The sequence below is a fragment of the Odocoileus virginianus genome, chromosome 26, assembly GCF_023699985.2.
Source record: "Odocoileus virginianus isolate 20LAN1187 ecotype Illinois chromosome 26, Ovbor_1.2, whole genome shotgun sequence".
Taxonomy (NCBI): domain Eukaryota; kingdom Metazoa; phylum Chordata; class Mammalia; order Artiodactyla; family Cervidae; genus Odocoileus; species Odocoileus virginianus.
Window position 1 is genome coordinate 36,047,631 of NC_069699.1, and position 12,407 is coordinate 36,060,037.

General features: G+C 38.8%; 1 protein-coding gene across 5 annotated transcripts in view; it reads right to left on the minus strand.

Moving 5' to 3' along the window:
- The window catches only part of PTPRG (protein tyrosine phosphatase receptor type G), a 751,060-nt gene that overhangs the window by 230,340 nt on the left and 508,313 nt on the right, over positions 1 to 12,407 (minus strand). For all 5 annotated transcript variants that reach the window (XM_070455761.1, XM_070455762.1, XM_070455760.1 and 2 more), the window contains one exon: positions 4,576 to 4,671. In XM_070455761.1, the coding sequence (XP_070311862.1) occupies positions 4,576 to 4,671 (96 nt within the window). The remainder of the gene's footprint in view (positions 1 to 4,575; positions 4,672 to 12,407) is intronic.

Sequence of the window (12,407 nt, forward strand, 5' to 3'; positions counted from 1 at the left end):
AACTTTACATCAAAATTAATTAAACCTTTTTGAGTTATTTTCAAAACAAAGTATCATCAACAAATTGCCTAATCAGTCCACTGTCATTCTAACTGTCCTATAAACACAGGCTTTCATCCTTCTTCTTTAAAGAGCGTGTTATCCAAATGCGAGAATGCATTAAAAGTGCGTTTTGATGACTTTTAGCTTTTTACATTTCTACAGGACTCCAAAACAGGCTAACAGAGAAGATTCTATTTTAACAAACAGAAAATACTCATTTTTTGTACTAATAAATTAGCCAAACAAGCATCTATTTATTCTCTTAGTGATTTAACAAGTATCTTCATCCCTCGCCTATGTCTTATTTTACCCTATTTTATTTAGAAAATCCTTTTAAATCAAACTTGACCCTTCCTTTCTCCTTTATCTTCCAGAGGGCCACTAGCTCAAAGGTGTGTGAACTGGAAAAGGGTGTTCTTTCTCCAGATGCATTTAGTAACATGTGTTGGAAAACTATAACATTCCACTCAGCAGTAGTTATCTATGAAATGAATGTGCCTTTTAGCACTGTGTGGGCCCCAAAGCGTAAACCCTGGTGGGGCTGCCATGATTTGCTCTGCTCTGTACCTGGAGGCGATCCTGCCCTTACTGGTGTTCACACAAAGCATTCAGGGGAAACCTGGATCACTACATTTCAACATTGAGACTGACCTTCAATTCTGTTGGCAACCAAAGGATGTCAGGCACTATTCAAGGTTACTGGGGCCCAGGTTGGGGTCATGAAATCAAGGTCATGCTGACAGTGAAGTCATGGAAAGTGCTTAGAGAATGGGTTATTACCATGGAAATTCACACCCCCTCCAAAGGAGACAGTCACCACTTAGATCTCCATTGTTACAGCATCATCAGGAAATCTTATATGAAATATTCCATGTTTAACTGAAGAAAATAATTGTAAGCACAATGGAGCATCCATCATTATGTCCATGAGCTACAACAGGACCACCCGCACTGAGCCAATATGTTCCCTGGTCGACCACGTGTCTGTTAGGTGTGTGTGCTGTGGCATTTTGGAAACATAAGAACCTCATCATACCTAACTACAGCAAAGGCAGTAAGACAGCCAAAACCCCTTGGAGTAACAGGCAGATGATCAGGGGGGAAAAAAGAAACACGGATAATGAAAAACTGAAATTGTTGGGAAAATTATTCTAGTGTGTAGAGTAAGCTAGCATCAAAGCCACAGCATCTACACAGAACTTAGCCTTGCCTAGACATGCACTTGTAGGTCATTCATATCCTGTGATTCTCAACAATGATTCTGTGCATTTATGGGCACCAGAGCAGCATACAGCCAATTCATGAGTAGGAAACTTTCTCCTCTCACCTCTTTCGAGCCATTATCACATAGGACTATGACCCAGTTCTAGTGGGCAGGAGGTGACTACACTTACCACATCTATTTAATGTAGTAAGTGATACCATACAAGTCATCAAATCTTTCCCGAGAGAATGATAAATACTGCTTTAAGACCAAAATGGAAGGTACTAGGTTTGAATTTGGAAATGTACATCAAGATTTCTTTACATGGGGGAGAAATACCAAAGTCCCATATCAAGCATTCTTATTAGAAAGATTCAAAACACAAAGATCTCAAAATACAGGTTCTAAAAAGACTGCCAAATTAAAATAGCAATAATATCATCTTCTTTCCACTGCAATGACATAGTGTGAACTCAGATGTATAAATGTGCATGTGAACTTACAAGAAAAACAAAGAAAGTAGCTCCATGCAGCTGCTATCTTAAAAAAAAAAAAACTATTCTATTTTTTATTATCTGCCCTCTATTTTGTGTCCACAGGATAGCAAGCCAAAACTTAGAGGACTAACCAGATGAAATACACATTATATTTCTATGTATGTGAACAAGCACTTGTGTCCTGGAAATACTTTAAAAATCCAAAGCATAGATTTCACACTGAGGTCTTTTGCTGGTTTTTACACCAATGTGCCTCTCCTGCCCATACTCTAATTTGTCTTATATTTAAGAAGACTTTCTAGAGCTGGAAAAATAGAAGCCTTTTGGGTAGAGCATGCTGTGAAATAGACTTTCCAGTACTCACAAATAATATTTAAAAATTTTATTTTCCTATAAAAAAAAGGTGACTTATAAAGTATTAATAGAATCAGGTTGGATGAGGCATGGGTGGGCATGACAGAAAAGGAGGAAAGGGTAGGTATGAAGGCAGGGCTGCAGGAGTAGAGATCCAGCAATATGAAAAACAGTGTGCTAAGAGGAGAGTGATAAAAAGTAAGAAAAAACTATGTAAGTGCAAGGGCTTCCCAGGTGGCACAGTGGTGAAGAATCTGCCTGCCAATGCAAGAGATGCAAGAGACACAGGTTTGATCCCTGGGTCGGGACGATCCCTGAGGAGGAAATGGCAACCCACTCCAGTTTTCTAGCCTGGAAAATTCCACAGACAGAGAAGTCTGATGGGTTACAATTTAAGGGGCTGCAAAGAGTTGAACATGACTGAGAGCACGCTCACACATACACAAGTACAAACAGTCTGAGAAGTTCAAGTAAGCTCAGTAATGCCAACCACAGATCTATCACACTTTAGATGCAGAAGGGGTTATGACAGAACCCAACTGAGTTGCTAGCAGGGCTGTGCCCAGAATAGACTCCTGTTTATGCAGAGAAGACACATACACCATGGGGTCTCCATCTCACAGAAACAGAAGTGGCTGGATATGGGTACATATTTTGTTTGGCATTTACCAAATGTCTACTATGTGCCAAAACCCGCACTAGGGACTTCATTTAATGACTACAGTCTTGATGATATAGAAGCTGCCATCCTCATTTCACAGATAACAATGCTGTGGTTAAAAAGTTTAGAAATTCCCTAGCAAGTCCAGGGGTAGGCCTCAGTGCTTTCAATGCCTATTGCATAGGTTTGATCCCCGGTCAGAGAACTAAGATGCTGTGAGCCACATGGTGTGGCCAAAAAATAAAACAAAAAGTTTAAACAACTACATCACCATTATATAATTAAGTGGAAAAGATGAGATTCAAATGCACATATTTTTGACTCTACTGAGTAAGCTTTTAAAACACTACGCTCTACTATGGTTCATGAAAATAATCAGGGGAAGAAATGTCTGGGTAAACAGTAGGAACAATGAGGAGATTATCATAATATACAATGTAAAGAAAATATTTCAAAATATTTCAGTATCACCCACAATGAGAAACACATTTAGTATAATGACCCAATTGCTTGCATGTCTGTGTATGAGCAATGAAAAAACAAGTTCAAATAAATTATTTACCCTTACTATGTGTGGTACACTTGAATACTTTGTTCTGTATTATTCTATTTATTTTAAAAATGTTGGTCAAGACTCACTGAAATGATTTCATGGCGCAGTACTAGGTCAGAAACCTTAGTATGAAAATTAGTGTTATAACCAATGCTGTAGAACGCCACTCTTACTGTTTCTGAAGTTTGGATAGGATATTAGGCTTTTCAATTTTTCAAAAATCACATCCCCTTTGAGCCTTTATCCAAGAAAAGAAAGGGAGAGGGGTATTAAGAGAGAGAGACAAACAGTAAAGAGAATTGTGCATTCTGCGTCACTCACTAAAAAGGGCAGTGAAATTAACACGCTCCACACAAGAGTGGCTCCATCTCAATGACAAAGAAGCTTGCCTCAAAAGGCGGAGGCTAAAGACACATATTGAAGAAGGTTCTGATGTCTTTAATGTTCCTTTGAGAAAGACATAATTTCCCCAAGATGACTCGTTGGTAAAAAGAACACTTGTAAGTGGTCTTTAGGCAAATTGCAAGACTGAAAGACAAGCCATACACCTCCTACTCAGATTACCTTCCCACACAAAAAAAGCACCAGGTCTCCTCCAGGCTACTTGGTTAAGACACCTACTGATCAACACTAAGAAGCCTGGACAGTATTATCTATGGAAGGATGCAACGTTTCACTTCTAGATATGGAACCAACACATGAGCCAGCAAAACTCCTTAATACAAATACAACAAAAAAGAGAAAGAGAGTCTGGGAGATCATAAACATACTAACGTGGAAACAGTCTCAATAAAAATTTTAGTTACCATGGGGATTTCTGGAGGGGAGTGAGGGGGTAGAAATGAAGTCTCTTTAGAGAAATGACTGATGCGATTTATTAATCTACTTGCAAGTAATGTTGAATTTTAAAGTTGCTCCAAAGAAAACCACTTTTTTAAAAAAAACATCAGCCTCTTAATATGCTGAAGGAACCTGTTCAAAACGCTTCAGGAGTGAAGTAACTTAGATGATAAATGTGTTCTTCAATCTGTGCACCAGTCAAGTAGCAATAAAATCAGAATAATTCATGCAAAATTTTTCATTATGTTTCTAAACATACTTATTTACATTTTAAATCACACATTAGACAATATGAAATATCTTTCATTTAGACAGGTGTGAACTAGAAAACAGATGCATTCATTAAACATGGAACAATTCGGTGAATTAAAAAAAAAATACTCAAAGAACTCTGGTTGAAGTATTTGAGCCATTGTTAACTTACTTGAAAAAATATAGCCATAGCTCCGATTATTCTGTTTTCAGAAATGGCGGTTTGAAAGCTGTCAAAATCATCTGGATTGTAAAAGAAAATCTGCATCTGTAAAAAGAACAATAAAAAACATATTAGGAGAATATACCAGGAAAACCTATGCAGAAGTAGAGAGAATAGTACAGTGTACTCAGATTCCCCAATGTAATAAGATTTTGACCAATGTATTCATCTATCCATATTTCTCTTTGCTGAAGTATTTGACAGCAAACCCTAGACATTTTATCATTCTACCCCTACATACTTCGGTAGATATCAATAAAATACATGTCTTTTCACATAACTACGATGACTTTAGGTCACACACAAAAATAACACCCAACATCTTATTACCTAATACTCATGTCATGGTGAATGGTCTCTACTAAGAAGCCAGATTTTAATGGAGTTAAAACACGCTAAGGTAGAAAACCAAGGCTGTGAGATTCAGTTCACATGTTAAAATTTTAAAGGCTTAAATGGATATGTCTTTAGAGACAAGTATCATTTTGATGATAAGAATTTGATGGGGGCTCTCAGCTTTAAGAAATAGCCAATATGGGCTATTTTAGTCAATCCACAAAAATTTAATGGTAATGATGATAATAATACTCTTGATTTTACAGTTCACAAAAAGCCATCCCATTCCTGATCTCACTTAATCCATCTAACAATCCCTGTGAAGGCTGGGCAGAAATGACTACACTCAAGTTACACGTGAAGAAAGTGCTTCATAAAGTTGATGCTCACTTGGTTAAGACAAAAACATTAGTGAAGAGTGCAAAATCCTGGTGCTCTCATCCCCACTTGAATACCTTCTCTGACCTTTGACAAGGGCTTCTCATCCTTTAAGGTAAATCAACTTAAAATCATTATACAATTTGAATGCCTGGACATTCCTTGATAGCTAACACAATTCAGAGAATAAAAACAGATGACAGAGTATTCTTGAGAGATTATGTATGAGATAAGAATAAAAGATTTGGGGCCCTAATTCCAGCTTCCTCATTTACTTGCATGTGAGATCTCAGGCAAGTAAACTAATTTCTAAGCATTATTCCTTATGTATAGAATCACATTCTTACTCTTGGTAAGATGAGTGTGGGGATTAAACATGTCAGTATAGGACACGGTGTGTGCACTATGCCTGGACCTTAGAGGTCCACAAAGCACCATCACCATCACATTAACACCTGGCAGGCATCTTAAGATTTCTAACAGAAGTATAATTCCACTGAATCTTCTTGAATCACTCCTACTCCTTACAGAAAATCAAAACTCCTGCTATCATTGGTTCTCGTCTATGACCTTTATTTTTCCACTTTCCCAAATGACATGATGCTATTTTCTGAATAACCACACCCCAGATGGAATATGGAGACTTGATGTTAAATGATAACTACCCAGTGGAAAAGGGAAGTCAGACAGGCTAGCTGAAATACAGGTCAAACGCGAAGAGTCCCACTGACTGAATTCACCCACACGTTATGAACAAGCTGACATTTTTTTCCCTGAAGGGTGTGATCAGGGAGCCCAAATCAGGACACTTCCTAGGAAAAGTCAGACACCCAAGTGGACTGGAGGATGGTAGATTCTTTTGGAGATTATACTTGCTTGTGCAGAATTGTTCTCCTTAGACTGTGAATTTCCATTGACGCTAGCACCACCCACTTACAAATGTGTTACCTTTATGTCTGGACAGCTACAGACATCATGGATTTACTCTGAGAAAAATGAATTCAATGAGATGCAGATTAAAATAGTTTAATACTGGGTGAATTGCTCTGGGGACAATGAGACTAACCCAGGAAAGAAACTCTGCACAACTATATTCAGAAAATTACACTTCACTTCCCTTTTAAAACCCAGACCCTCAGATGAAGTTCACACAAGGTTTTCTTATTTGTCAGTCCAGGAGCAGGGGCGGCATTGTTTAATGCATCACCTGAATAGTGTGTGATACAAAATACTTTCAAACCTCTTCAAGGGCATTTTCATTTACAACTGGGTGAGGAAATTCATTTTTAGAAAATGTCTTTGAATCATGGCTCCACCCATCAGGATAATAAAATGTCTCATAAAGAGAACAGCAGCCATAGGTCTGAAATATCAATTTTCCTTGCCATCAGTATCTCTCTCAAGTTGCAGTCTACTGAATTTTAACTTTTAAAGATATCTTAAATGTGAAAGTAAGTAGATGGAGTCTTGCTGAGGGATTGGACTTTATTTTGTTGTTACCGCTGATGAGACAAATCCAGGCATAGTCTGGAAACTTATTTTACAAAAACATTTTGGGAACAGTCCTGGTAGCTACTGAGCATTCTGAGTAGCCCATCCATTTTCTACATCTGCTTGCAAGTGCCATGTTCGGAGCATTCCTTCAGCTTTCCCCAAAGTGTGTTCTTTCTAATCATATGAACTAAAGTGATGCTGACTGCATAGAAATCCTCCTTCTAAAGAAACATGGTGAACAGAAGCTGAAGAAAAGATCTGAGAAACTGGGCAATAAAGAAATCTATTAAGTGTTCCCTATATCCTTTACCTGGACCACCAATTATTTATATTTTACCTTATTTGCATGTTTCCTCTCTCCCCACAAACATTACCCCTGAATCATTTAGTAATAAGTGGGAGAAAATATGCCTCTTTACCAATACATACTTAAGTGTACTGTTTCTAAGAATAAGAATATTCTTTTATATATCCACAGTAAAATTATTAAAATTAGCAAGTTTTACTTTGATATAATACTATTAATCATTTTCACAGTCCATTTTCAACTTTTGGCAAGTGCCCAAATAAAGTCCATTATAGATCATTATTTGTATCTTGGTCCAGGAATCTAATAGAGGATCAAACTTTGCATTCAGTTGCCATGTCTCTTTATAATGACCCCTCTGACCCCCAACTTTCATTTGGGACAGTTACTCAGCCTTTTTCTTTTTTTGGTAGTTTGAAGGGTGCAGGCCAGTTATTAAGTGGAAATGGGGTCAGTTTCGTGGTTTCTCATGATTACATTCAGGTTAAGTCATATGTAAATGTACCACAATAAAGCATAAGGTAGTAAATGGTTCAGGGTCATGTGAGGCATACATTAAATGAATACAGAATAACACAGGGCACGGACCAGGTAAGGGGAGATTTTGCTGAAGCTGGAATTCCTATTTTCTAATGCTGTAGAGGTTTGTTTAAATCAGCTCTCATATGCCTGTTGTAATGGCAGCAAGAGGAAATGACTCCAATGCAGGAGCGGGAAACCCAACAGAACGTTCCCTGGTGATTCAGAAAGCTCTACATTTTAATTTCCTCTCAGAACACGTATTTCTCCAATGTGCTCTCCTCCAACATACATGAACCAAGAAAAATTCATGATGAGTTAAGGAAATGGCATGCAGACAGCCCAGAGGATAGGCAATACACTGGTAGACTGATCAGACACTTCCAGGATACTGTTGTTCATCCTTAATAGAACAGAAGAACACACAGGAAAAGTACAGGAAAAGAACAAATGAGATGTAAACACGACGAGATAAAGATGGTGACGGAAAGGGCAACAGCAGAATTTAAAGTCACCGAGGAGGCGGTACGTAACAGGACTAAAAAGGTGAAATGTATTTTTCTGATTGTGTTTGGGGCTACCATGTAGCCAGCCAGCTGAGAACACAGTAGCGGACCAAAAAGTCACCCAAGGATAAAAATGTGTAGTAAAGACGAAGGAAAAAAATCCAAACACAGTTAATGATCTGCTGGTTCTACTTGTGGGATGATTTGCAAACGATGATGTCACAAAGTTTAGGATAACAAGTTCTTACTCTAAGCTTATTTTTAGATTATGCTGTACCTTAACGACTGAAGAGCCAGATCACACACATTCAACGATTCCTTCATTCTGTCACTGCCATCAGACAGCAAGACTGATGAGGGCAGGAAGGCTACCTGCTTAGTTAAAGACTTTGTCTTGAACAGTGCTGTTCTTGTAAATTCCATTAACTCATTCGTGGAATGAATAAAATGAGTAGGGGCTCTAGATGACTGGAAGCAAGGACAGTCGAATGATAAAGTCACAAACATTACATTGAGGGCCTTGTGATTTCCAGGAATAAATTATACAGTGAGATGAATAACAAAGAGAGATAAGGATATTAAGAGAATGAATGGACTTAAAACTGCTGGAGAAAATGTTCAAGGAGGTGCAATATAATCCACAATCATTATGAAATGACTAAGTGGAACCAGGTATGGTTCTGCTCAACAGAAAGGCAATATTCCTTTCTCTTTAATCTGCAAGGAATTTCAAACTGTTTTCTACCCAAGCAACTCTAGCCTGAAATTTTAATGATCTAACAAAAGAAAATCTAGTCACCTAAATCATGGAGAGAAATTATAAACACCCACTATGTACACTATATATAAGGAATACTCTGAATTCAGAACTGTGATATAGGTATTTTCTTTTGTATCGATCAACAGTCTTTGCTCCCAGTAACTTTTTTTTAAAGTGTCGTGATTATACTTTTATCCCGTGAGGGTTAATTTTAACGTGTCGACTTTGCCCTAGCTATGTTGCCTACTTGTTTGGTCCAATAGTATTCCACGTGTTGCTGTGAAGGTCTTGTTTTAAATGTGACTACTGTTTACATCACGAGACTCTCCATACGGTGGGAGCCACATCCAATCACTTGAAACCTGGAGGAAGAGGTAGGAATTCTGCCTCTAGATTGCAACGAGAAATTCTGCCTCAGTTTCTAGCCTTCAGTCTTCAGCCTGCAACATCAACTCTTCAACACAACCCTTCAGCAAGGCTGAAATTTCCAGCCTGCTCTGCATATTTCATACTTGCCCAACCCCAAAACTGTAAAAAACCAAAAACAAAACCTCAGTCTCTCTCTCTCTCACACTGGTCTCATTTCTCTGGTGAACTCTCACTAATACAACCCTAAAAGTCACTACTGATCTTAAGCAAAATGTATCCCAATATATCTATATGTCTCTGTGCTTCACCTTAGAAAACTGTTCTGTAACTTCATTCCTTTTTGAGTTTCTTTGAGCTCTGAGCTTTATCCTCTTCATTTGTCTCTTTCTAACAAGGTTCTCCCCTGGAGAATGGAGGCCCTATTACAACCCAGTTCACACTCTTGCGACCTACAGAAAAACATCCATGAAACTGACAGACAACACAACTGGGTGATATAAAATGAAGACCAAACGACATGGGCCACAGAATCAGACCTGATTTGTATATGGAAGACGCCTGAGGTCTCTAAGGCTCACTGTCCCCTTCTGTCAGAGGTAATGCATACCTCATGGGATGGTTGTAATAAAGAAACACTACTGCATGCTTGGGAAAAGTAAGAAGAAACTCCATAGCCCTCAGTTTTTATTACTATGTATCTTTATTATTTTCTTCAGACCAGGAGAGAGATGCAAATTCAGGTGAAAACAAATTGTTTCCAAGGACCAGCCAACAATCCTAATGAGTCATGCCACAAGGTGTAGCAAAGAAACCTGTGTGTGGGCTTCACAGAGCCTTCATTCCAAGAATATTTTTAGAAGAAATGACCCAAAGAATAGATGGCATTCAACATCTTTACAGGCAAGGCAGCATTTAAATAAACATTCTGAAGCATCTGCTTTATAAAATATCATTAACCATGGAGTGCGCCAATCCTTAATTATTTCCCCTTTTTCCCCTGTCCTGTAATATGGAATTATCTTCAACTGTAAACAGCAGGAATCCAAATTTTTGGAGAAGAAGAACCCCACGTGTACCATAGTGCCATGACTCCTATACAATTGGGTATCAAGGTATTTGAGGGAATCCCTTTCAAAAGTCTCTTGTGTGTAACTTGTTTATGCTATTTATTACTTTTTTTTTTTTTAATTTCTGCATCTTATTAGTCAAATACACATTTAACTTTTTAAGCTGTTTCCTGGTAGGGAAAAGTTCAGGCTCTTGCTTCCATCAATGAAGGATTTCCTATGTGTGATTCGTGAGCTATTTCTTAAAAGCTCAGCATTAACTTTGGACGCAAATGAGGTAGGTTAAGCATCTGGCTACAGTTGGTCCCTTATCATGGACTCCAGAAAGAGAGAGTAAGTTGTAGCTCTCCCATTTTATAGCTGTGTGACCCAGATGAAGTTGGTCACCTCTCTGAGTCTTGGCAGCTTAGCAGGAAACTAAGGATCGGAAACAGGTCATTGGGCTACATTGAGGATTAAATAAAATAAGTAAAGTGTTTCCTACAATAGCTGACATACGATAGGCCCCCTAATGAATCATATGTCTTTAGAAAGTAGTTAATGGACGGGAAAAGGAAAGGAAAAAACCCAAATACATTAGTGCACAGGTTGTTTTCAATAACCCCAAATTGGGCATTACCCAGATGCCAGTCAATAATGGACTACATAATAGAACACACAACAATGGCACATAAGAGTATGAATGTACCTCACAAACACAAACCATGCTGAGACAAATAAACCTGATTTTTTTTTCTTTTAACAGAAAGGATATACTCTGTGATCCTGCTGCAATGAAGTACAAAATCAGGAAAAACTCTTGCAGTTACAAGCCAACACCTGGCGGGTGGTAACTGGAAGAGGGGTCCTGGGGAGAAGCCGGTGATAAAGTGATTTTTCTTGATCTGCGGCCTGGTTCCAGGAGCGTGAAAATTCATTCAGCTGCACACTGATCATCTGTGAATTTCTCTCTCTATATATATATTTTCCTAATAAAGAAATAAAATTAGGGACCTCCCTGGGCGGGGTGGGTCCCGTGGTTAAGACTTCACCTTCCAATGCAGGGGGTGCAGGATCGATCCCTGGTTGGGAAGTTAAGATCCCACAAACCTTGCGGCCAAAAAACCAAAACATTAAACAGAAGTAATATTGTAATGAATTCAATAAAGATTTCAAAAAAAGTGGTCCACATTAAAGAAAGAAAAAGAAATAAAATTAGTGAAATAGCTGTAATTTTGAAACTGGGATAAACAAAATATAATCTTCTCCTATAATAAAGGAGTAGGGTGACCTTGTTTCCCTGTTCTGTACCCATTCCATACAACAGAGGCTGCTCCCAACAGGCGGCTATGGCTACAGAGAACTGATTTGCTTCAAAGAGCAAATTAGGGTGGATGAGCGGAGGTGTGTGCAGAATCATGCCTGCCTAGGACCAAGTAACAGTGACATGGGCCCAACTCTGCTTCTTTCCACCCATCCCCTTGAGGCAGACGCTGCAGAATGAAGCTAAGAGGCAGCAGCAGAGGGCTGCTGAAGCATATCGTATCCAACTCTTTACAACACTTTACATTAATTCACCCCTTCAATCCTTGGCATGTATGGAGGGTGTGTGAGTGAGTGAAAGTTGCTCAGTCATGTCCAACTCTTTGCGACTCCATGGACTATATATACATACAGACCATGGAATTCTCCGGGCCAGAATACTGGAGTGGGTAGCCCTTCCTTTCTCCAGGGAACTTCCCAACCTGGGGATCAAACTCAGGTCTCCAACACTGCAGGTGGATTCTTTACCAGCTGAGCCACAAGGGAAAGTACTATTATTCCCCCCATTTTTAACAAAAGGAAATTCAGGCTGAGATATTATGTCTTCTCTGTTAAGAAATAAAGCTGGGATTCAAACCCAGAGCCCACACTTTAAAAGTCCTCTTGGTAGATCATCCTAACCAGAATCCCCATAAGCCATGAGCATGACCTATTAGCAATTGCTAGGATCTTGGTACAAAGCTTCTAGGGTAGTGTTCTCAAACAGGCTGATTTTTGGACCCCGGGGACATCTGTCGATGTCT